The 24,175-nt window shown below is 40.7% G+C and overlaps 1 protein-coding gene across 1 annotated transcript; it reads left to right on the forward strand.

The window, feature by feature from the left end:
• Positions 1 to 22,771: 22,771 nt before the first annotated feature.
• Positions 22,772 to 23,494, forward strand: LOC146720058 (uncharacterized). Its single transcript, XM_085489081.1, has one exon. The coding sequence runs from the start codon at positions 22,772 to 22,774 to the stop codon at positions 23,492 to 23,494; it is 723 nt and encodes a 240-aa protein (XP_085345207.1).
• Positions 23,495 to 24,175: the final 681 nt, after the last annotated feature.

Consider the following 24,175-nt stretch of genomic DNA (forward strand, 5'->3'; position numbering starts at 1 on the left):
TGAGACCTGTAATGTGAGTGCGTTAAGTGACTCTTCTAATATAAACTGCGTTCTTGAGGTAGCCTGTGTGTTTGAACTTTTTGCAGGCACGATTTGGGTTGCTGCCACCATTGGTCTCATCACGTCTAGTGCCTTATCAGCCATCTTTGCTAATCGCTGGAGATCTTATGTGTCGGAGATTGCAAGTATTGCTCGAGCAGTTTCTAGTAATTGCTCAAAAAACAGAGAGCGGATGACGGCGTCTCCACCACTGGTCCCCTGCGAGGGCTCGTAAACGATGTAAATAAGCCGTCGGTTTCTCATTACGCATCTCGTGGCCACGGAGTAGGCGTCGGAGGCGTGCTTCATCTCCTTCATCATAGGCGAACATAACGCGCCGCTTGATGCATTTTTTAATATTTATTTTGAGCGGGCGGATTTATAACGAAATTGGACACGCTACGTAGAGCTTCGCCGGACAATTATGAGGCAACATATCTGAACTTGTGGTATCAGACGTTATATTGTAGTTAGCAAAACAAGGTCTACCTATGGCGGGAAGATACCACTGAAACTCCGCCGTTGGGCTCGCGTCCTTGGGGTGTCTGGTTGCCACCGGGTTGATTTGGGTTGTGCCAGCGCCCGGGGCGTCTGTTCTTCGTATAGGCGATCTGTCTACAGGCATCCTTTCTTACGCGGGATCACGTCGGGGTCACCAATGTAGCGCTCGGGTATATATATATATAGTTATTTACATCGTTTACGAGCCTCGCAGGGGACCAGTGTGGAGACGCCGTCATCCGCTCTCTGTTTTTTGAGCAATTACTAGAAGCTGCTCGAGGCAATACTTGCAATCTCCGACACATAAGATCTCCAGCAATTAGCAAAAATGGCTGATAATATATATATATATATATATATATATATATATATATATATATTAGCGGGAAGGAGATACTGCTGAGACGTCTCGGGTTGGTAAGTATGTGGTAAGTATATTTTCTATATCTTTTTAAATATATAAGAATACTTTATTACTTTTTGATCACAGACAGTTATCACAGTATCAAAGTGTAAACAAAGGAGACTAACTTCGGTGAGAAAGAACTTAGATTACTAATATCTAGATAGGAATCATTTTTGACTAGTGCGCATGTGCGCGGTATAAAGTTACTAGGAGAGGTGCCATTCTACCCGGGGGTGCGTGGTACCATGACGGTTTCCCCAACGTCAAAAAAAAAAGGAAGAAAGCAATATGGCGTCTATGGGCGACAATAAAGAAACATGTTGTATATGCACGAACTCGAGTATCAAATATATAAGTGAAACCCAGCATCCAAAAAAAGACATTGCAACGGGCGATTTATTAACAATTGTCACGTGGATTCTTCGAATTTTTCGTGGAAGTAATCATATATGTATATATATATATTATATATATTGTGACGTGACATTTTGTACTGTCCGTCACAAGGGCCGAAGGCCCGGCCGGGAAAGGCGGGAAATTCGGGAACCTTTGCTCTCTCGCCAATCTTTGAGAGAGAGAGAGCACCCGAAAAACCATTTTTGCGTTTACTACCGCGTCGGAGGATGCGCTTCGCGCATCCGTTTCGCGAATTACCTTTTTGTATGATTTTTGTTTGAGCGATTTTTGGCGTTTTCGGCGAGCAATTTTGTCTAGGGTGCGTGTCTCAACCGAAGAAACCAATAGAGAGAAAGAGTGAGAGGACGGAAAGGACGAAGAGAACGATTGAGGACCGAGCAGGGCCCACCAAGTCCAGATCACGCCCGGTAAATATTATTTTCACATCAAATTTCTGGCTTGCTCCTCCCGTTAAGAACCTGGGTACCGCCGTAAAATGTTCCTTCTTCCGCAGAGATTCCGGCCAGAGACGGGGATGGCCACTCTCTCGCGAGAGGCGAGAGAGCCCCGGAAACGAAAGGCGCGGGAGATACCCTGCCTCGAACCCCGCAGATCCGGATACACCGAAATTCCCACCATCGATCAAACAATCGATCTGGCGGATTTTTGGGAAGAATCGCAAAGAGGTGCACTAGTAAGAGTCTTCCCGACGGCCCATAAAGAGGAATAACGGGACCGAAGCGGAAACACAGAGGAACGGGCGAGGGAAAATTTACATCAAGAAAATTCGCAGGGCCCCGCGGGGGGTACCCGGCGGCCCTGCCAGGATAAGGAGCGCCACGGGTGGAAAATGCCAAATTTAGTATCGGCGTGATCCCGGCAGGCCTCTTGCTCGTCACTGTCTGGCGGAGCGTCGACGAGAGCGAAGGTTCCTGCTTTGGATACCGAAGCCTCGAAGGACCCACCGATACCGGTGAGACGAACGGCCCTATTTACTTTGTAAAGCCGCTAACTTCTTTCTTTTTTTTGTGAGTACCGTATACGGGAGAGAAGCGTGTCACGGCCGCGGCCGGTTAATAGATTCACCGGTAATTTCGTGATTTTGAGAGTTTGATTTAGAGTTTCGTTCCGCGTAGAGTTTATCCCGGCGCCCGGCCGACCGCGTGCTCTCTCCCGCGCGTATATTAAGAGAGGCTCTCTCTCCCACGGGTACGCCGACAGTCGCCGCGATTTTTGTCACGTTAATGTAAAAATTAAGGTATCGTCTTGTAATTACTGTACCGTTCTCGTCTGTTAGAGTTTCTAGATCGGAGAATAGAAAATTATTGAGTCACGCATCCGAAATAGCGTATTCTCCTCTCGCGCATATCCTTATCCGTGCCGTCTTCGGATCCTTTGTGAAATATTGCGAGGAACGACCGGCGTGAGCGATCTCAAGGAAGTCGCGCGGGACCTACTCGAGTTTACGGAAATTTTGTATTGCCTAAAAACCATCGGAATTAATTACGCCCGCACGGACCTTATTAAGTCTCGTGCGTTAATAATTATTCGACACGTAGGCGTGCGAATTTACTTCCGGGTCCCGCGTGTCGTCCGATATCATCGCGTCGGGTCGTCTCAAAGGCGTGGAACAATAACAACGCGCCGCCGGTCTCGGCCGTACATACGCCGTATTGTATTTTTCGAATCACATTTCGGCCTCGTTTATCCTGTATTTCGACGTTATTAAAGCGGAGATCTCTCCGTAACTAGCGAACGAATATTACTTTTCTTTCTTGACCTAACATTGTACTCAAGATCTCATACAATTATTTTTTCTGTCTATCTTCGTGTCAGCATTGTCTAAATATATTTAATGTTTGTTATATTTGAGCGGTTTTCAAATAGCCTCTCTCGAATTCCGTCCTCTCTCCGTCCCCGAACTCCCCCCTCTACCCTCTGACGATCTGAGCGAGTCGATTATCGCCGTCCGCGGAAATTTTTCGGGAGGCTTTACTAATTATAAAGGTTGTTTGTCGAGTTGTAAATTTTAAGAGTGGCGCGAATCTCGCGCCTGGCGCCCAATCAAAACAATTTTTTTGCGTTTACGCGAATTTTCCCGCTTTCCGCGCCGAAGGTGTGCCGTCGGCCACTTACATCGGCCCTATTTCCCGGATCCTTTTCGATCCGACGGACAATATAAAATCAACGGTTACAATATATATATATATAGATGTATGTATTGTAACCGACCGTGCGAAATTCGCAGCGAATTTGTAATCGTACGTAAGGAGGGATTCCCTTCTGTTGAATGTCGGCTTCCCTTCGGCCCGATCTCTCTGTCCGATCCAAAAAAAAATTCTCTACTAAGTTGGGCGCCAGGTGCGGGCAGTCGCACCGTTTCTCAATAAAGTTAATTACGGAACGCTAATATTTCATTTTCTCGGGCGTATCGTCAAAGTGCTCTCGCGAATGTCGTTCACGGGAGAGAGAGAGATTGCGACGGTAACTTTCCCGCTCGGCTAGCCCCTCGTACGAGTAAGGATTCGGGTGCGTGGCGGCGAGAAATCACTAGAGGTATTAAAGTTTAATAAAACATATATTTGAACCTCCTCAGAGCGAGGAAGTAAGACACAAGAGATAGATAAATTATAAAGAATAGCGGCGTGATCGGACGCACGGTTAAAATTTTCGGGTGAGGTAATACGACCGGTGGTTCGCCGTGCCGAGTGGCGAGTGAGATTTATCTAATTCGCGGTAACGAGGTAGTTTCTCGAACAACAGAAAAAAAAGGTAATTAAATCGGCGATGCGCCACCGGGTATATTACTTCACACCACGGGCGCGTGATCCGCGCGGTATGCGCGACAACAAAGGGGTCGGCGTAAGGGCGCGCCGCGTGCGTCGTACACAAGTTCCATACAAAGAATTATAAGTAACAAGGCCTTTTCTCTTAATAATAATAATATTACATTAATGAGCCCGAAAGCGTTTATGAGCTCCCCGATAATTCGCCTTGGATAATTTTCGGCAACGCATAAATCCGAAAATTTTTGCGCGACAATGTTACGCGCGAAGACTGTCAACGCGGGAGAGAGAATACGCGGAAACGCGAGAGAGTGGATGGGTCGTAGTTTTCTCCTAATAGGATCTTCTTTTCTTTAATTACGCGACCTCGTACAACAAAGACTACTTGCTTCGAATTCTTTTTATTACTGACCCGGCAACTAAATCCGGTAGAAATTCTCACGATAATTAATTAGGAGACCATCCACTCTGCTACCCTTAATTCGGGGCGGCAGGATGACCACGGGTCGTCTCACCCAGTCCTCAAAGGCAATCCCTGTCGTCCTCTCCTCTTCTCGCTCTCTTTGGGTTTTGCTCTCCTTTCAGCCAGGACCTCTGCTCTCTCTGGGCGCTTCAGCCAGACAGTGCCGAACCGGGGACCCTCAGGGAGACCACACCCGGTGACCCATTACACTATATAGGCCACTCGTGGCGCTATCAGTTCGGGTCCGCGCGCGCGGCCTCGGTGGATCCTTTGCGTGGCGCGCGGTTTTAATTATCCTTATCCCGCGGGGGTTGCCCTTTGTAGGCGTCGTCGCGGCAGCGGCACGGCAGGGCCCGCTCTTTGGGCTCTCCTTCCGGATTCACGGATGTCCCGGGGGCGGCAGAGCTCTCCTTGCCGGCCGCTCCGTATGCGGGGGACTCGGGTGCATGTTGGCAACCGATTGGCCCATCTCCTCCTGCCTCGCTCTCCTGGAAGTGTACAAATTTTTAGGCGGCGGTACCTACTCCGTTGTCGGAATATTCGGTGAAGTATTTTGAATTTTTTGGGCTTACCGGGCGTGTCCCTGATGAAGGGAGGGTCCCCGTCGTCCTGCTTTCTAGGCCTTCTATTTCTCCTCCGGGGCCTCTCTCCTCGGCTGAAATTCGTCGCACATCCTTGCTTGCCGCCGAAATAATCTTAAATATAAAAAAAAAATAGCGAAACGCCTAGCAGCGGGATCGCGTTCCGATCCCGCGCTTCTCGCACGCACGCTCTCTCTCTCTCTCTCTTCCGCTCTCTCGGGAGAGCAGAGGTCCGTGCCCCTCCCCCCCGATCGGGCCATTCGGCCCTTGTGACGGACAATCTCAATTTGTCACGTCACAGTATATATATGTATTTAAATTATTTTCAGAAAATGAAATGGCACGTAAAACTAATAAAAAGAAAACAGAAAGAAAATAAACAGAAATATATTCTAGTGATTCTGCAGAATTCTGATAGCAACCCTTCCAAACATCCGGAAATGGCAGAGTAAGTAATAGAATCAGCAATCAGTTCAAATTTATTCAACTATTAGTTTGTATATATTATATAATTTTGATATTAAAAGTAAAAACTTAAACCTTGAAATACCAAAAAAAAATGGACCAATGTTTTAAGATGTTGATATTATAATAAATTGATACATATATATTAAATACATATACACGTCGGTGGATTGTTGAAATTTATTAATATCTTAAAACATTTTTCCATATTTTTTTAAGTTTTTTAAGTTTATTAGTTTTGATTTTCACAGTTATAAATTTTTTTATATCAAAAGATGTATGTTAAAATTAATGTAAGTACAGGCCAACTCAAGAGCATAAATTATTAAGTGTTAATGAACATTATAAATTTTTATTACTTCCCAATTTAATCATATAAAAACATATTAATACAATTAAATCAAACGTTTCGACTGTACGCAGTCTTCATCAGTGGAGTCATATAATATTAGTCAATTATAAAATTTGAAAAAAACATTTCGACAATGCTAACGATTGCAATTCATACTGTTGATTATAATTATATATAAAATAACACTTGATTGATGCGAACGATTTGATTGCAACTTTGATGATGTGTAGCATGCATGATTTTGAGGTTGAATACATCATTATATTGATCGTGGATCATTTCAAGATGCGGATTAATGCGTTTTATTTCCAATGATGACTTTAAATGTGGAAAAACTCTGGCACTCCATCGTTTGAAAGCGTGGAATTGTCTTAGTTTCCCTTAATTATTATACGTTTCTATATGAAATGACACAATTTTTTAATAACTACTATTAGAAAATTTTTTTTTTTTTTAATAATACAATAAAAATTGCTTACTATTAAATCTGCCAAATTGATGACTTTATAAATATTCACGCCACTGCTCAGTTACATATCACTTTACAAGCAACATTTATCAAGAAACGGTTATACATTTGGTACCTTATATCGCCAAGTTGTTTACAAAAGACAATTATTCTCTACATGACATTTTTTCCTGTTTGTTTATTTATTATCATGTTAGCCGAATTGTCAAGAACTCCACATAAGACTCGCTGAGTAACTCTGTATCTTTTTTTAAATTTATACCGTTTTCTTGTTCTATTATATGTAGCATTTCAGAAATCAATCTTTTTTTGGTAATTATTTCATGATCTAAAATTTTAACTTTTGTCCAATCGAATGTATGCTGCTCCCTAATTCTATGTTCAGAGATAAGAGTGTCTTTTGAAATCCAATTTGATGTTATTCATATGTTCTGTTATCCGTGTCTGTAATTGTCTTTGTGTCTGACCCACGTATGTTGCATTGCAATCTTTACAACTAATCTTGTAAACCACATTGGAATTATGTGAGACTTGATTCTATCTTATGAGTTTTTATGATTTTATTGAGTTGTGTAATACATCAATATCCTATCATTGTATTAGATTTATTTATTGAAGAGACAAACATTTCTGAAATCTTATTGATATAGGGAATAACTATAATTCTTTTTTTTGTTTCTTCTTTTTTTTCGAGTTATTAATTTGTGTTGGTTTATGTTTATATTTGTCCAACATAATTCCATTGGAGATGAGATGCTTAATTCGGTGATTAATGTTGCTGAATATCATATCAAGAGGATAATTGTTACTTGAGAGTATATTGGACCACTAATTCAGATTCTGGCTATAAAATTGTGGGTGTGATAGAAGCAAACACCTGTCCTGTTAAATTGTATATTATTCCGACCTTTTGGCATTGAGGATGATTGGAAAAATAGGATAAAACTCTGCCTGAAAACGTTTCTTCTAATACCAGGTCAATATAAATTTTTTATATATATAAAGAACTAAGAAGTCACCAGTCAATAATTAAAAATGGTAATAATCTCGTCAACCATATCTGGCTATAAATACTATTTATTAACTTTACGACGTCGGCCATGGGTTTCGGGCCCTTATCAAGTGCTACTTATACCGCATTATTGTAATAACACTACTTTTTGATCTTAGGTCATGACGTGATGTACTGTCATGACCTAAGATCAAACAAGTAGTGTTATTACAATAAGGCGGTATTAAGTAGCACTTGATAAGGGCCGAAACCCATGGCCAAACGTCGTAAAGTTTAATAATAGTATTTAATAGCCAGATATGGGTTGACGAGATTATTACCATTTATAAATTTTTTTTATTCAAAATTTTAATTAGAGCGAGTCTAAAAAACTCAAGCAACGGTTCTTCTCTCGTTCCACAGTAATTTGCAGTCTTTCGTGATATCCATTAAATGCAATTAACAATTCTTGTAACTTCTCTCGATGGAGCAGTCAATAATTATATCGTCAACATATCGATAATAAACAAGAGAAATTTATGTCAATGTAATTAAAAATGGAGTTCGCTAGATCTTGCCATGACCTAAGGTCAGCTATGAGAGGTGATAATGGAGACCCCATGGGAGTTCCATAGTGTTGTTTGTAAATTGTATTGTTTAAAAGTAAAATATGTGGAAGTTAAGAGAAACTTAATAGCGTCAATGAATTTTGTGATATTTTGTAAATTTGTTAATATAAATCCATCTTTTATTGATGCTATCTATTGCCAGATCTAAGGTACATTAGTGAATAAGAGACTACATCCAATGAAATCATTACCTCATCATTACTGAATCATTTTCCCGATAGGATACTGCACATTTAAATAAACTATTGTTAATATGGCTCTTTGCCCGTGGGGAGACTGAATTGTAGAATTTTATGTATATAAAGATGCTAATAATGTAATGATGTGTTGATTGAGGAAAACTATGATTCTGAAAGGGGTGTTTTCTTTATGGACTTTCGGCAGTCCATAGGCTTTTGGTAGAAGAGAATCGCTCGAGGATAATTTGTAATATTCTTTTTGTCTATATAGCCTTTATTCATCCATATTTTTAATCTATTATTTAGTTCTTTTTCGATTTTTGAGACTGGGTTTTTATTGATAACCGAATATATGTCTTTGTCCTTTAAGAGGTTCTCACTTATTCACATAATCCGTTTTATTCATGGCTACCGTGACATTCCCTTTATCAGCCCGCGTGAAAATTGATGTTTGGATTGCTCTGGCAAAATTTAACAGTTTCTAGGAGTGATATAAGGTGGGTTCTAACTCAGGGCCTCTAACGAAGTGCGGGGCGAGGGGACATCTTGAGGGGTGGGGGGGATGACGTCACGCTGGCAGAGGTTATGACGTCACGCTGGGCAGGGGTTTATGACTGCCCGAATTTAAAAAAGGGGCACTCCAAAATTCATAAAACCCTTTTTTTGGGGCATTTTATTGTTGACATACGGAAGAGAATTGAGATTTTAGGGCCAACGTTGCGACGAACTGTCAAAATGTTATTTATAGGCGGTACGAGTGTAAAAGCGCTGACGTTCGGCAGCTTTGTATCCTCGCGGAAAATCTTCTATAAACGGAAGAGAAACATCTTTCGTTTTTTTTTTTTTTTTTACAACACAATCGGCGCCAACGTTCGGCTGCCTTACTCCTCCACACATAAAACGGCATAGAAAACTATTTTTGGGATACACAAAAGCTAAAAAAAGGATACAGAATTAGGTGAAATATATATAAGGAAGATGAGAAGCGCGTCAAGCCATGGTACGATTTTGAGAATGCATAGATGCAGTGGTGCAAAAGTTTAGTGATTACTTTCTTGCGTCAGTGGCATAATAGTGATTAAAAAGAAAAGAACATGGAAAACGCGGAGTATATTGAGCGCAATTTATTGGAGCGGTCCCGCCAAATCGCCACCTTGGGCGAATTTTTAGAATGGTTGCAACAAGTGCGACGAATTTATCGCACAGCTTGAAGAAATGCAATCGGTGTCAAGCGTCCGCGACTCTCAATCGGATATAGACAATCTGTAGTGGCTACAATAGTGCGACTCGAGGGTGTAAAGGTACGCTTGCAGAGACAATATATGTGCATTGGTGGTGAATACAGTGGCGGTGGCAATATTGACGGCAACAATAACGTGCAAAGACTCGTTTGGCGCGAAATTGATACGGCGTTCGAGAGTCGTATACTGACCGGTGCGGTAATTAATACAGACTACATCGAACACGCGACAATTTTTAGAAAATGCTAAAGACATTGTAATTGAGAACGTGCAAAATATGTTGCAGAGACACATCAGTGTGAAGGTGAACACTATATTTTAATGGTGAGTTCGTATCTGGTGATAACCGTGCCAATAAAAGCGTCAAACGAGAAACTTTGAACTCTTTCGCACGTCTGATTTAACGCGAGTGGTACGAGCGCCGCGTTATATCGAGCCCACGCTAGCATTACTAAAAGAGTTTCAGGAACGCGATAGCGGTTGGGCATTGTCGCAAAATAATAGATTTAAACTGTAAATATAAATAAGTACAATCCAATGTGCGCGGGATGTCGTATCAAATTACCGCGAGAAATTGTGACAAAGAGAGCGGTGGTTAATGTGCAATCAGCGGACAATGCGTGTTTCGCATGGTCAGTGGTGGCCGCTCTTTACCCTGCTGAAAGAAACACGGGTCGAGAATCCTCCTATCCACATTACACAACAGTGCTGAATCTCCGGAACATTGAGTTTCCAGTGACTATAAATCAAATTAAAAAGTTTGAACTTGCCAAACAACATCTCCGTGAATGTGTACAGCATCGAGAACAACATTGGTCCCCGCTACGTCTTTCAGAGAAAAAAAAAGACAGACACGTCAATTTGTTGTACGTGCAAGACGAAAACAGCGTTGGACATTTCGCTTGGATAAAGTATTTATCTCGACTTGTCAGTGCGCAACTGAGTAAAAAGAAATGTAGAAGATATATCTGTGATCGGTACGTATATATTTATTAAACTAAAATTTAAAAAATAATTTTAATTAAAATTATAATTTTTTATTTTACAGATGTTTACACTATTTCAATTCGGAAGATAAGTTGCAGACGCATACTGTAGACTGTGGAAAATTAAATGACTACGCTATCTGATTACCGATCGATAAGGACAAGTGGCTCAGCTTCAACAACATACAACAGAAAGGAGCGGCTTCCGTTCGTGGTGTACGCCGATTTGGAATGCGTTTTGAAAAAGATGGAAGAAGAAAAAACATATCAACACCATCAAGTATTTAGCCTAGCTTACTATGTACATTGCTCGTACGACAATTCATTATCTATATATAATTCCACGCCGTAGTGTCGATTGCGTGGCGTGGTTTGCCGAAGAACTAAAAAATTTAGCAATACGTGTAAAAAATATTTTAAGTACAAACGTCCCCATGGTAATTTAACATCTGACGAGTGGGCAAAACTTCGCAACGCAACGCATTGTCATATATGCGAAAAACCGTTGAGCAAGACGATGCACGCGTTCGCGATTATTGCCATCTCACCGGACGGTACAGAGGTCCCGCACACTCAAATTGCAATTTAAATTATAAAGAATCTTTTTGTATTCCGATAGTTTTTCATAATCTGTCCGGTTACGACGCGCATTTCATTATCGAGGACATAGCCACAGCGTTCGTAGGGGGGAATCGAATTACTTCCGATAACGAAAGAAAAATACATTTCATTCTCGAAAACTGTTAAATTGACGCAAGACAACATTTCAAAAAATCATATTAAATTACGTTTCATAGACTCATATAAATTTCTCAGTGCTAGTCTTGACAAATTGGCATCGTTTCTGAATAAAGACAAATTCAAAAATTTACAATCACAGTTTCAAATTTACCTAGTGAAAAATTCGATCTTTTGACACGGAAAGGCGTCTTTCCATATGAATATATAGACTGTATCGACAAATTGCAAGATGCATGTTTACCCACCGCGCGAATCATTTACAGTTCTTTAACCGGTGAAAAAGTATCCGAGAGTGATTATGCGCACGCCGAGAACGTATGGAACCGATTCTCCCTTCGAACGCTAGGCGAATATAGTGATTTTATATTTAAAGAATTGATGTCTTGTTATTGGCAGACATATTTGAAAATTTTCACGACAGTTGCATAAAGAGTTTATGTGCTTGACCCTACGTATTACTATACTCCTTCCGGGATATACATGTTAAATATACAAATATAAAATTTGAATTATTAATAGACATTGACATGGTTATGTTTATCGAACGGGGTATACGCGGCGGTCTTAGTCAATGTTCAGGTCGATACGCACATGCTAATAACAAGTACATGCAATCGTACGATCCATCGAAACCGTCATCCTACCTCATGTACTTAGATTGTAAATAATTTGTACGGATGGGCATGTGTCAATCATTGCCGTATGCCGATTTTCGATGGGTCGACGATGTATCGAATTTCGACATCTCATCTATAGCATTCAATTCACCTACAGGTTATATCCTCGAAGTAAATTTAGAGTATCCGCAAACATCTTCATGATGCACACATTGATTTACCGTTTTGTCCGACACGCGACAAGCCGCCCGGCAAAAGCTCCTCGCAACGCTTTACGATAAGAAGCGTTACGTGATACACTACCGCAATTTGCAGGCAGTGCACGCGTCACGGGCTTTGCTTTAAGAAAAATATACCGCATACTACAATTTACTCAATCAGCATGGCTTAAAAATTATATCGAACTTAATACAGAGTTTAGAACACAAAGCGAAAAATAATTTTGAAAAAAATTTATATAAATTAATGAATAATGCGGTATTTGGCAAACGATGAAAAATGTGCGTAATCATGTGGATGTAAAATTATTAACAAAGTGGGACGGACGATACGGCGCAGAGGCAATGATCGCGAAACCAACCAGTACAAGCATATTTTCGGAAAAGTTGGTGCCATAGAATTACGAAAAACTTGAGGTAAAACTATATAAACCAATAAAAATAAAATCTCGACGGCAATCGGAGCCTATGCGGATGACATGCACAAAATTAATAAATTAAAATGAGATCTCAAGTCAAACTCATTTATTAAATTTTAAACGTTTCGACCCACTTCGGGTCTTCTTCAGTAGCTGCAAAATACAAAGAAACAAAAATAGAAGATAATCGGTACAATCAGAAAATTATAAAACTCGTATACATACAATCCGCAAATAAATTAAATATCATTCTCCTCCCTATTCAAACCGTCCGGCCGTCGGAGTGTCTCCCTAACGGTGACCATCGTCAGGAAGGAAGCGGAGCAGTGACTCCCTTACCAACACTAATCAACATGGTATAAATTAAACGTAGAACAATTCACAAGAATTAAAAATTAAGAACCGGGAAGAACACTCACCCCGACAGCAAAAACAGAGAGAAGACGATGCTACACGTGACACATCACTCTAACGACTGTGCGGTATTCTACCCTCGACACAGTCGATACATATATACGCAAAAAACAAATATAAAAATAAAATATGAAAATAAAAATAAAAATAAAAACAACTAAACTAATCGGCACTTATATCAAAAGTCTAACAAAAAAAACCCGGCTATGTAAAATCACAAAGCTAGATTTTGGTAAATTTTTCTATTAACAGATCAAGATTCTCGTTTAATTTATCAGTGTCGCTATGTAAATTTAAACTATTCCTCTGACGTTTTATGTGGATCATTTCGGATATCAAACGTTTACCTAAAAAAGGCTCCTCGTCTAAGACTTTTACATCCTCCCAATTAAATTCATGGTTCAATAATCTATGTTCCGATATGACTGATAATTGTGACGCGTTTCTTTTTATGTTGTTGCGATGTTCTTTCATCCTAGTTTTCAACAATCTACCCGTCTGCCCTACGTACGACGCATCACAATCCATACAATCAATTTTATAAACTACATTATTAATGGAGTTCTCTTGGTAACTTATCCTTGTGTACTTTAATGAATTTACGGAGACTGTTAATTGCTGTATATGATGGAATGACATCCAAATCACGTGTAATGTCCTCGATTCTCTTCGATACATTATTAATATACGGAATATTAAAGTACGAAACTTTTTTCTGCGTTAGAATCTTGTCATTGCATACATTGCTCTATTGTTATGCAACTTATTATTATAGCGGAAGAACAACTTTTTTAACCGCGCTTGTAATGTGTGAAATATCAAATTGAGAGGATAATTATTAGACAAAAGAACTCCAATCATAGACTCAAAGTTAACTTTATGGAATTTCGGATGAGATAGCCAAAAAACTCTATCTATGAGGCTGATAATGGTGCCTTTTTTATGACAGAGAGGATGCTGCGATTCAAAATTTAAATATCTACCTGAATACGTCGGCTTATGAAACAAATCAAACTCAATGCTCCCATTATTTATAATAATGGTGACATCTAAAAAATTCAATCGGTTGTCAACCCCCTCCTCCATGGTAACTGCAATCTAGGATGGAAAGAATTGAAAGTGTTTAAAACTATTTTAAGCATGGAGGGTGGGGGCCGCCAACGCGATATCGTCAACATATCTAAAATAAAATGGAAATGGCAATGGAATCGCAGCAATCGCTCTACTCTCCAAATCTTGCAACGTGATATCCGCAATAATCGGTGAGAGGGGGGAACCCATAGGCGTGCCAAAAGTCTGTTGATAACATACATTATTAAACATAAAATAAGTCGAGTTCATAATAAAGTTCATCATAAAAAAGTTTCGTACTTTAATATTCCGTATATTAATAATGTATCGAAGAGAATCGAGGACATTACACGTGATTTGGATGTCATTCCATCATATACAGCAATTAACAGTCTCCGTAAATTCATTAAAGTACACAAGGATAAGTTACCAAGAGAAACTCCATAATAATGTAGTTTATAAAATTGATTGTATGGATTGTGATGCGTCGTACGTAGGGCAGACGGGTAGATTGTTGAAAACTAGGATGAAAGAACATCGCAACAACATAAAAAGAAACGCGTCACAATTATCAGTCATATCGGAACATAGATTATTGAACCATGAAATTTAATTGGGAGGATGTAAAAGTCTTAGACGAGGAGCCTTTTTTAGGTAAACGTTTGATATCCGAAATGATCCACATAAAACGTCAGAGGGAATAGTTTTAAATTTACATAGCGACACTGATAAATTAAACGAGAATCTTGATCTGTTAATAGAAAAATTTACCAAAATCTAGCTTTGTGATTTTACATAGCCGGGTTTTTTTGTTAGACTTTTGATATGAGTGCCGATTAGTTTAGTTGTTTTTATTTTATTTTTATTTTCATATTTTATTTTTATATTTGTTTTTGCGTATATATGTATCGACTGTGTCGAGGTAGAATACCGCACAGTCGTTAGAGTGATGTGTCACGTGTAGCATCGTCTTCTCTCTGTTTTTGCTGTCGGGGTGAGTGTTTTTCCCGGTTCTTAATTTTTAATTCTTGTGATTGTTCTACGTTTAATTTATACCATGTTGATTAGTGTTGGTAAGGGAGTCACTGCTCCGCTTCCTTCCTGACGATGGTCACCGTTAGGGAGACACTCCGACGGCCGGACGGTTTGAATAGGGAGGAGAATGATATTTAATTTATTTGCGGATTGTATGGTATACGAGTTTTATAATTTTCTGATTGTAACCGATTATCTTCTATTTTTGTTTCTTTGTATTTTGCAGCTACTGAAGAGACCCGAAGTGGGTCGAAACGTTTAGAATTTAATAAATGAGTTTGACTTGAGATCTCATTTTAATTTATTAATTTGTGCATGTCATCCGCATAGGCTCCGATTGCCGTCGAGATTTTATTTTATTGTAACACAATAATTTGAGCCGAGATTAATAGTTTTTTTATATATAAACCAATCTATGTCGGCATGTGCATACTCGACATATCGAAAGTATGTCTTTATGAATTTCATCATGAATACATGTCACCGCTCTATCGTGACAAATGCCGGGTAATGTACACCGACACAGACAGTTTAATATACCACATTGAATGTGAAAACATCTATGAAAATTTGAAGCGTGATATCGCTCGATTCGATACAAGCGATTACGCTGTGGACAATGCGTACGGTATACCGCTTGAGAATAAAAAAGTGCCAGGTCTGATGAAAGATGAAAACAACGGCGCGATAATGACCATAATTCGTCGGCCTTAGAGCAAAAAATGTATGCTTTGCGGGTCGATGGTAAAAAAGACACTAAAAAAGCAAAGGGTGTCAAAAGTAACATCGGTACGCGTAGTATATCATTCGACGATTTACACGCTGCCTTAATGACGAGATTGAAATGATACGACAACAATCTTGCATAAGATCAAAATTGCCTAAAGGGTATACCATCCGCGAGACGAAAATTGCTCTAACAATAAGTCCCTACGATGACAAGCGGTATGTCGTACCTGATTCGACCGACACTTACCATGGGGACATTACCGAATCCAGTTGTAAAAAAAACTATATTTAATATATGTATTTTACATTTTTTTATAAATATTGTAAGGAAAGGATGTATTAAAATAAAATTTAGTATATTTCAAATTCTTTATATATTTATTTTTGTATGTTGTACACATTGTATGATTTTTTCTTTTTTATTTGATTAATTAATAAATACAATCTGTATGAATTAAATCAATTATTCCTTATGTATCCAAGAATTATGTGAATTGTCAAATCCCAACCATTTCACGTAACCTCGTCACCTCTCCTGCGCAATACTTTTTCCACGAGATACACGTTCGGAATAATTTGCACGATGCAGCTCGTGCTCGTAAAACGCTCCAGCGATAGATTTCTTGCGATAATCCTCGAGTAGATAGCTCACGGGATAAGTACGCTGCACTTTTACAATTTTAAACATCTCTGTTGTTCAATTTGGCGTGTATCCTTCTCGAAAAGTTGTTTGTACTTGCTAATGAGTACCTGGTCACCTACTTTGAACTTGCCGGACCCACGATTTTTACATGATTGTACACGGTAGCCAAAAGTCTTTCAGCGAATCGCGGGGGTAAACATCGGCAGGTCGCATACCAATCGTTCAACGCTTGCGTGCGTTGTAATCCGATACAAGGCGCGGCAGCATGTCGATCCACTTGTAAGTGCCATTCAGCGTAAATATCTTCCACATATCGTTCTTAACGTGCGATTAAATCGCTCGACGACCGACGGCCTTCAATACCGAATATGTAGAATAGTGATTAATGTCACGTTTTCTTATAAGCCGTTGCACATCGGCGTTGTAAATTCCTTTCCGTTATCGATTTGCATGGTTTTTTCGGGGCATCTCTTGCTATCATCGAATTTATCTCGGCGATTAGCGTCAGCTGTCTCGCTTCCCTCCTTTATTCTTGAGTGGTACAGCCCACGCATACTTGCTCAACACATCGATGACGGTGAGTATGTAGTGGTAACCTCTGTTGAAACGGGAGTACGGATGGCATCTCGACAATGTCGGCTTGCCACAGATCATTGTATCCCCGCACTATGACATGTCTTCGAGGGAAATTTTTCTTGCTGGAGCATGCAACTCGTTACCCAACTGCCGTCTCTCCAAACTATATTGCTTGTTGTTCTTTTCACTATTCATTTTGGTTTTTTTCGCGTTCTTGCCACGTTCTTTCGGGTTAAATTCTCGTTCTTTCAGGTTAGATTCTCGTTCTTTCGGGTTAGGTTCTCGTTCTTTCGTGTTCTTGCCTCGTTTTTTCAGATTAGATTCTTTCTTTCGGGTTAGGTTCTCGTTTTTTTCGCGTTCTTGCCTCATTTTTTCAGATTAGATTCTCGTTCTTTTGGGTTAGCTAGCCGTTCACTCACGTCCTTGACAGTTTCGAAAATCGTTCCTGACTCGATCGCAGCCTCGTCCCACGTCGTTTCTAACCCGTTCGAAGCCTGCACTGGCCCGTTCGCAGCCTTTAAGTACTTGTTCGTAGCCTCGTTCGCAATCCTTAGTGAGTTGTGTGTAGCCTCGTTCGCAGCAGCCGATACGCCGTTCACTGCTAGACTTTTGACTGCCGTTTTCAGCGGTCGTATAACTACCGTCGCTGCTCATTGTAGATTAGTAGTACGCTGATAATCCTTCGTAGCTGTTCAACAACTGTTTACAACTATTCCTTCTAGCCGTTTGTGTGATAGACGTTTCTGAGCCAACCGTTTATTAGATGTTTGTTTCCGTTTATTAGAGGTAGTGTTTGGCGCATGCAGAAGCTCTTTTATCACAGTCTCCAACGCTCGTACATCCTTCTCTAACGCAGCCAGCTTCTCATCTGACTCTTTCTGTTGGGTCATCAATCTTTTAATACAGGATTCCACAGTTTGTTGGCGGCATCAGTGTTAGCCTCAGGTTGCGCTACACGGCGAATCTTGCGCGATCTTGCGTCATAGTCCGTAATGACGTGACATAGAGCGTTTTTCATGCACGTAACTTTTCACCAATCTATTCCAAGGATCGCTTGTGCCGGTTCCATCATTTCTTGGTTCGAATAATCTAAATTTATTGATAGGCATTTTGATGCGAGTGACGCAGATGGACTGATTAGTTTGTCGAGACTCTGTTTAATTTATAATAATGCCCGCTTCCCGAAGTTCCTCGATGATCGACAGGATCTCGTTGTCGTGCGCGTTGTTGCCAGCTTGGCGCGAAGCGTCGAGCAATCGTAGGCGATTCACTAGCTCGTTGGGGTCATCCCAGTGCATGTAATCAACCTTATTGTCAATTAGCGTCATAGCGCGAGGCATTCCTCTGCCAAATTTTGGGTAGTTTGATTCAATCCGTGTCAACGGTGCGATTATATATTTGTACTTGTCCCCCCTTGCTACTCTTTACACGATCTTGCGCATCAAAATTGCGTTATATGCGCGTTGTCGCCAATAATATGTGCTTGTATTTTCGCAAATCGTCCTTCTGGTAAACAGGCCTTCTCTTGAAGATCAACTCGTACAATCCTGGCGTTCTAATGTACCGCGTGTCGCCTATGATTATATTGTCATCTTTGTTAATCGCGAATTGCTTGTTTCCGATGCGCATTTCATTCTCGCCGAAATAGACTCCGTATACATTATCAATCTCTTTCTTTTCATCAGCACCGAGGAGAGCGTCCATGTACTCTTGTCCTAATAGCCCCAAATTCTTTCGCATCATTTGTTGGCCTTTCGACAATTTTAACCAGTTTCGAAGGGGTATTTTGGACGGGTTACGCGTGCTTTCAAAAACATTTTCGTCTACGAGTGTTTTGGGTATCACAGGTTGTGCGCTTTTCGGTGTAAAGATTATTGGCAGTGAAGTGTCCAATGGCTTCGAAATATCTTGCAGAATATCTCGATGTGAATCCTTTTCTCTTCTCCGGTATTTCCTCCTCTTCCGTCTCCTTTTCCTCTTCCTCCTCCTCCTCCTCCTCTTTATATCGCTTGATAGTTTTGTTTTCTTTTTTCGATGTCTCCCCCTCATACTGCGTCTCGATCTTCACACCGCCGTCGTTAGTGTTAGGCTCGTTTTTCACCAAAATCGTCGCGTTGTCGGCAATCTTTTGTAGCGGTTCGATAATAGGTTTAAAGTGAGTCTTGACTGCAATATCGTCATCGATCTGACCGGTTTTTTAAAGCACGATGTTTTTTTGCGGATTAATTTGCTCGTTTTTGCAATCTCCTTTGCTATCTTTTCACGTTCGCGAATATTATTAGCCATGTCAGCAGAGTAAGTACTTCCCTAGAGTGACCGTTTTAACCCTTCTCAACAGAATACGAGCAACGACTAACTACTTTGTGGTATCGCAAACACGTTAAATTCTTTTCTATATCGCTCATTCGTAAGCGAGCTATCCTTGTCTATCACTAGAAATCCATACTTTTGTTGCCAACAAGTATGACATAATTTACTGAAATCCTCGTATGACATGTCAGTATTCACGTGATTGTTGTATACGTGTTTCAAGTTGGTACCATCCTGTTTAAACAAGATTAGCAGGTTCGCGTTGTCGCGTATAAGATGTTTCGGTATTCTTGCGTATGTTTGGCAGAGATAGAAGCAGTCGACGTTCGAGTGGCGTCCCATTGAAAAGTATTCTCTTATTATAGTATTTTGCTTATCGCACGCAACATCATCGAAAACAAAAATCGAGTTTGGACATGCTTCGCTCGGTGGAATGACGTCGCTATTATTGGACAATGTAAAGTAGCCGATTTCGTCAATCGACGTCAACAAATTTTCCAAATATCGATAATTTGGCTGTTGCAGTGATTTTGAGTACACGTATACGTTTTCAAAGCGAACACCGTGCAGGCTTTTTATCAAACTAATCAACACATTAGGTTTACCGCAATTCGAGGGGCCACAAACAATCGCGCGTATAGTATTTGGTAGCATCGTATCGTGTCTACGCATCTCCACGTTGTTCCCCATTGAGCGTAATCTGACGTCGTAATTCGTCACGCGTATCGCCAAAGGTTGCTGCACGAATTTCATTTTTCAACTTCTGATTCGAATCCAACTCCTGTCTATTTATAGCTGCGCGGAACCACAAAGTGGTCAGTAACGAAAAAATGTTTGTTGTGCTATCAAGTGCTTACGATATTCTCGAGCTTACTGTTGAGCAGTTGAAGTTTATTCTTAAGATTGTTTTACTGCAAAATTTTGGTTATTACGTAGAACATTTGTGGGACAAACTTCCAGAACATATAAAAGCGAATTCGAAGGTTTAGACCTATCGACGCTGTCTTGAACATTACAATCAACCGTGACAGGAAACGCACATTGACGGTCCAACGCCTATGATAAAGAATTGCTGCGAATGTCAACGAAAATAGGTGGAGATCTATTAAATCACGCGATAAACGCACTTCCGATCGAATTCCATATTCCAGGCTATCAGTTTTGCGGCCCGGGCACGCGACTACAAAAACGATTAGCCAGAGGCGATCGAGGTATCAACCAATTGGACGCGGCGTGCCGTGAACACGATATAGCGTACTCTCGGAGCAACAATCTCGCCGAGAGACACGCAGCAGATAAGATACTCGCCCAGAAAGCGCAAACTCGCATCGTTGCGAGAGATTCAACTTTCGCCACAGCTGTCTGGGCAGCGATGAAGGCCTAAACGAAGTTTGGTATGGGTCTGAAGACGAGGACGAGGACAAAGAAAAAGACGGCGAAAAAACGGATACTTCCGGTAGCGAAACGCGGCGGTGTATTGCCGATTCTACCAGTGTTGGGCGCGCTCGGATTCCTGATCGGTGGAGCAGCTGGCGTAGCAAAGATGGTGAATGATAGAAAAGTTGCACAACGTCAGTTGCAAGAGATGCTACGTCACAATCGCGCCATGGAAGGTCACGGATTGTATCTCGCGCCATACAAATACGGACGAGGAGCCTCAACGAGAAAGAAAGGAAAAAAAAAACGCCAAAAAGACGCTAAAAATGTCGCAAGGTATAACTACCAATGTGCAATTACTGCAACTGGCAAAACGTATGCGCATTCCGTATTTTAAAGGTGTTTTTATGCGTGACTCATTACCAATCGGAGGTATATAGTATACCGAAACGAGAGCGGCATCGTAAATTTGGATAACGCTGAAGGATCGGGTACTCATTGGGTAGCGTATGCAAAGAGGGGGGATCGCGCTATATATTTCGACAGTTTTGGTAATCTCCGACCACCCAAGGAATTGGTGCGACATTTAAATGTGACAAAGATAGAGTACAATCGCACTTCTTATCAAACTTACAATCAAAGCAACTGTGGACAATTGTGCTTGCAGTTTCTTCGAAAGGTTGACTCATGTAAATTTAAAGACGGACATTGCATTATTTAACTCAGTATTCGTTGAATAGTTTTGTCAACATGTCTATGACATTCACGCTGACTGGGAGGAGTAGTATTCTTGCGGTAAACTTCTTTCCCACCGTAGATTTGAGCGATGGTGAATATGAGCTTGGCCTAGCGGATTTTGAGAGTTATCACACGATATCGAATGTAAATTCCTCGAATAATAAATTTTACTTTGGCAAAGACGACGCGGAAATTACGATTTCTGAAGGATCGTATGAGTTGTAAGCGATACACGAGTTTTTGAAACATACAATTTCACGGAAACGTCCGCTACACGCAGTTCGTGACGACGATAAAAAACACACTAACGACGATGACTTTGAAGATGGAAAATGGCTGATAGTGTTACGCGCTAATTACAATACGATGAGGAGCAAGATCAAATGCATTTACAGAATAAATTTTAGCAAGCCTAACAATATTGGATCGCTGCTAGGATTCTCAAACCGTATACTGCAGCCGCGAAAATGGTATGAGTCGGACATGCCGATTAACATTATCAACGTGAACATTATTCGCGTAGAATGTAGCGTGACCGCGGGTGCATACAGTAACGGCAAACTCGTTCACACGATACATGAATTTTCACCGAGGGTACCACCAGGATATAAGATATCGGAAACACTGGCGCACATCATTTACCTTCCGGTCATCGTGCAGAGCATTACGGATTTAACGCTACGCATTGTCGATCAGAACGGGCGATTACTCGATTTTTGAGGAGAAGAAATCACCATTAGATTGCATGTACGACGGCGACAGCAATAACGTACGTGTGCGGCATATGAGATGCTTGTGTTGAACAAAGACGCGAGAAATAACACAATCTTTACGAAGCCAGTGACGACAACGTCGACATTCTTTAATATTCAATCAACTGGTTGCATTAAGAAGAAGAAGAACTGAACGCATCAAACATTGCGTTTTTACAATCTTTGGGATTCGTGGTACGAAACATTTGAACGATGATAGACATTCTCAACATCGGGGACGAGTCAATCTTTGACGATCGCATCGTCAAGATCGAGACTCACACATACAACCCGTTTGCCAACACAACGTTTGGACATAGTGATGAGATAAGAATACCCATACAACAACAGGATTTGTATACATTGCCATACGAAAGTTTCTTATATATCGAGAGAGAACTGAAGATAAACCATCCAATTGAGGGATCCAATGTGACACTGGGAAATAATTGCATCGCATTCATGTTTGATGAGATTCGATATGAACTCGATGGTGTGTAGATTGATTGCAACAGAAATGTAGGAATAACAAGTTTGCTCAAAAATTATGTAACGATGTCATTCGATAGAAGCATAGTTATGAGTAACGCGGCTGGAGTGATCCGATTTCTGCGAATGGACACTTCAATTTCTGCGTACCGCTCTACATGTTATTGGGATTTTGTGATGACTACAAACGGGTAGTGATTAATGCGCGTCACGAATTGATCTTAATACGATCGCGCAACGACAATTGTCTGTTTGGAAATTTGGCGTTGGAGCCTGTAATCAACTTATTTAAAATACAATGGCGAATGCCACATGTGTTGTTGAGCGAGATCAACAAGCTGTTGATGCTGCGCGCTCTGGAAAGTGGACGTTACCTCAGCATGGGTTTTCGCTCGTGGGATCTGTATGAGTTTCCGCTGTTGCAGCTTACAACCAAGCATTCGTGGGCCATTAAGACTGCAACTCAACTGGAGAAGCCACGATACGTTATTTTTGCTCTGCAGACAGGCCGGAAAAATGTCATGTCCGAGGATATCAGTCGATTAGACGACTGTAAATTAACCAACGTGAAACTCTTTCTGAACTCGGAAAGTTATCCGTACGACGACATGAATCTGGATTTTGATAAAAACAGATGGTCAATTCTGTACGACACCTACACACGTTTCTGCAAAAACTATTACGGATACGAATACCTCGAGCCCAATCTCACCGTCACACGGTTTTTACAAAACGGTCCGTTCGTGGTCATTGACTGTTCTCGACAAAACGAATCGGTCAAGAGCGGAACAGTGGATGTGAGATTGGAATTTGAGTGTAAGGACAACGTACCTAATAATACCACTGCGTACTGCCTCATTATACACGATCGTGTGATCTAGTACAATTCGTTGACCAACGTTGTGCGCAAAATCACCTAAAAAAATGTTTACACAAACAACTGTTTAGAGAGGGGAAGAGGATACATAATCAAAGTGATGTGAGATGGCTGTAGAGTTTCGTCATTCCTCTCGACTGAGTCGCATTGAAGAGAGAGACCTCGTCATGTCTGTACCAACATTCGTCGATCTGCAAGGATTTATCCTCAATAAACAGTTTATTGTAAAGGAAGCGGCAATCCTGAGAAGAGGATTTATTTTATCACAATATTTCTTCGCATGTCCTGTACCATGGAGTTTACTTATAAAATCGGAGAGGCGTCAAGCCTCATGGTTGACTGAACATTATCATGGCTTACAATGGGAAGATGGAAACGTTCCATACAGCATGGCTCAGCGCTTGATTACTGCAGCTATCGTTGGAATAAATGAAAAATTACAAGAAGATGAAGATGAAGAATCCTCTATCGTATACGTAAAAGGACTTGAAAAGCGAAAATGGCTAGTCGATATAATGGATGATGAGAAAAACGGTTTTATAATTGAGACCTTGGATGCAGATTACGACGACATTGAGTCTCTAAAGAATCTAGATGTTAAAAACACTATGCGATGTGAAAAACATGTTAAAAATTGCGCATTACAAAATGTATTCAAAATATTTAACTAGTGGTCACAACGCCC

This window comes from Nylanderia fulva, unplaced genomic scaffold, assembly GCF_048542155.1.
Source record: "Nylanderia fulva isolate GAGA-0341 unplaced genomic scaffold, ASM4854215v1 Scaffold79, whole genome shotgun sequence".
In the NCBI taxonomy this organism is placed as follows: Eukaryota; Metazoa; Arthropoda; class Insecta; order Hymenoptera; family Formicidae; genus Nylanderia; species Nylanderia fulva.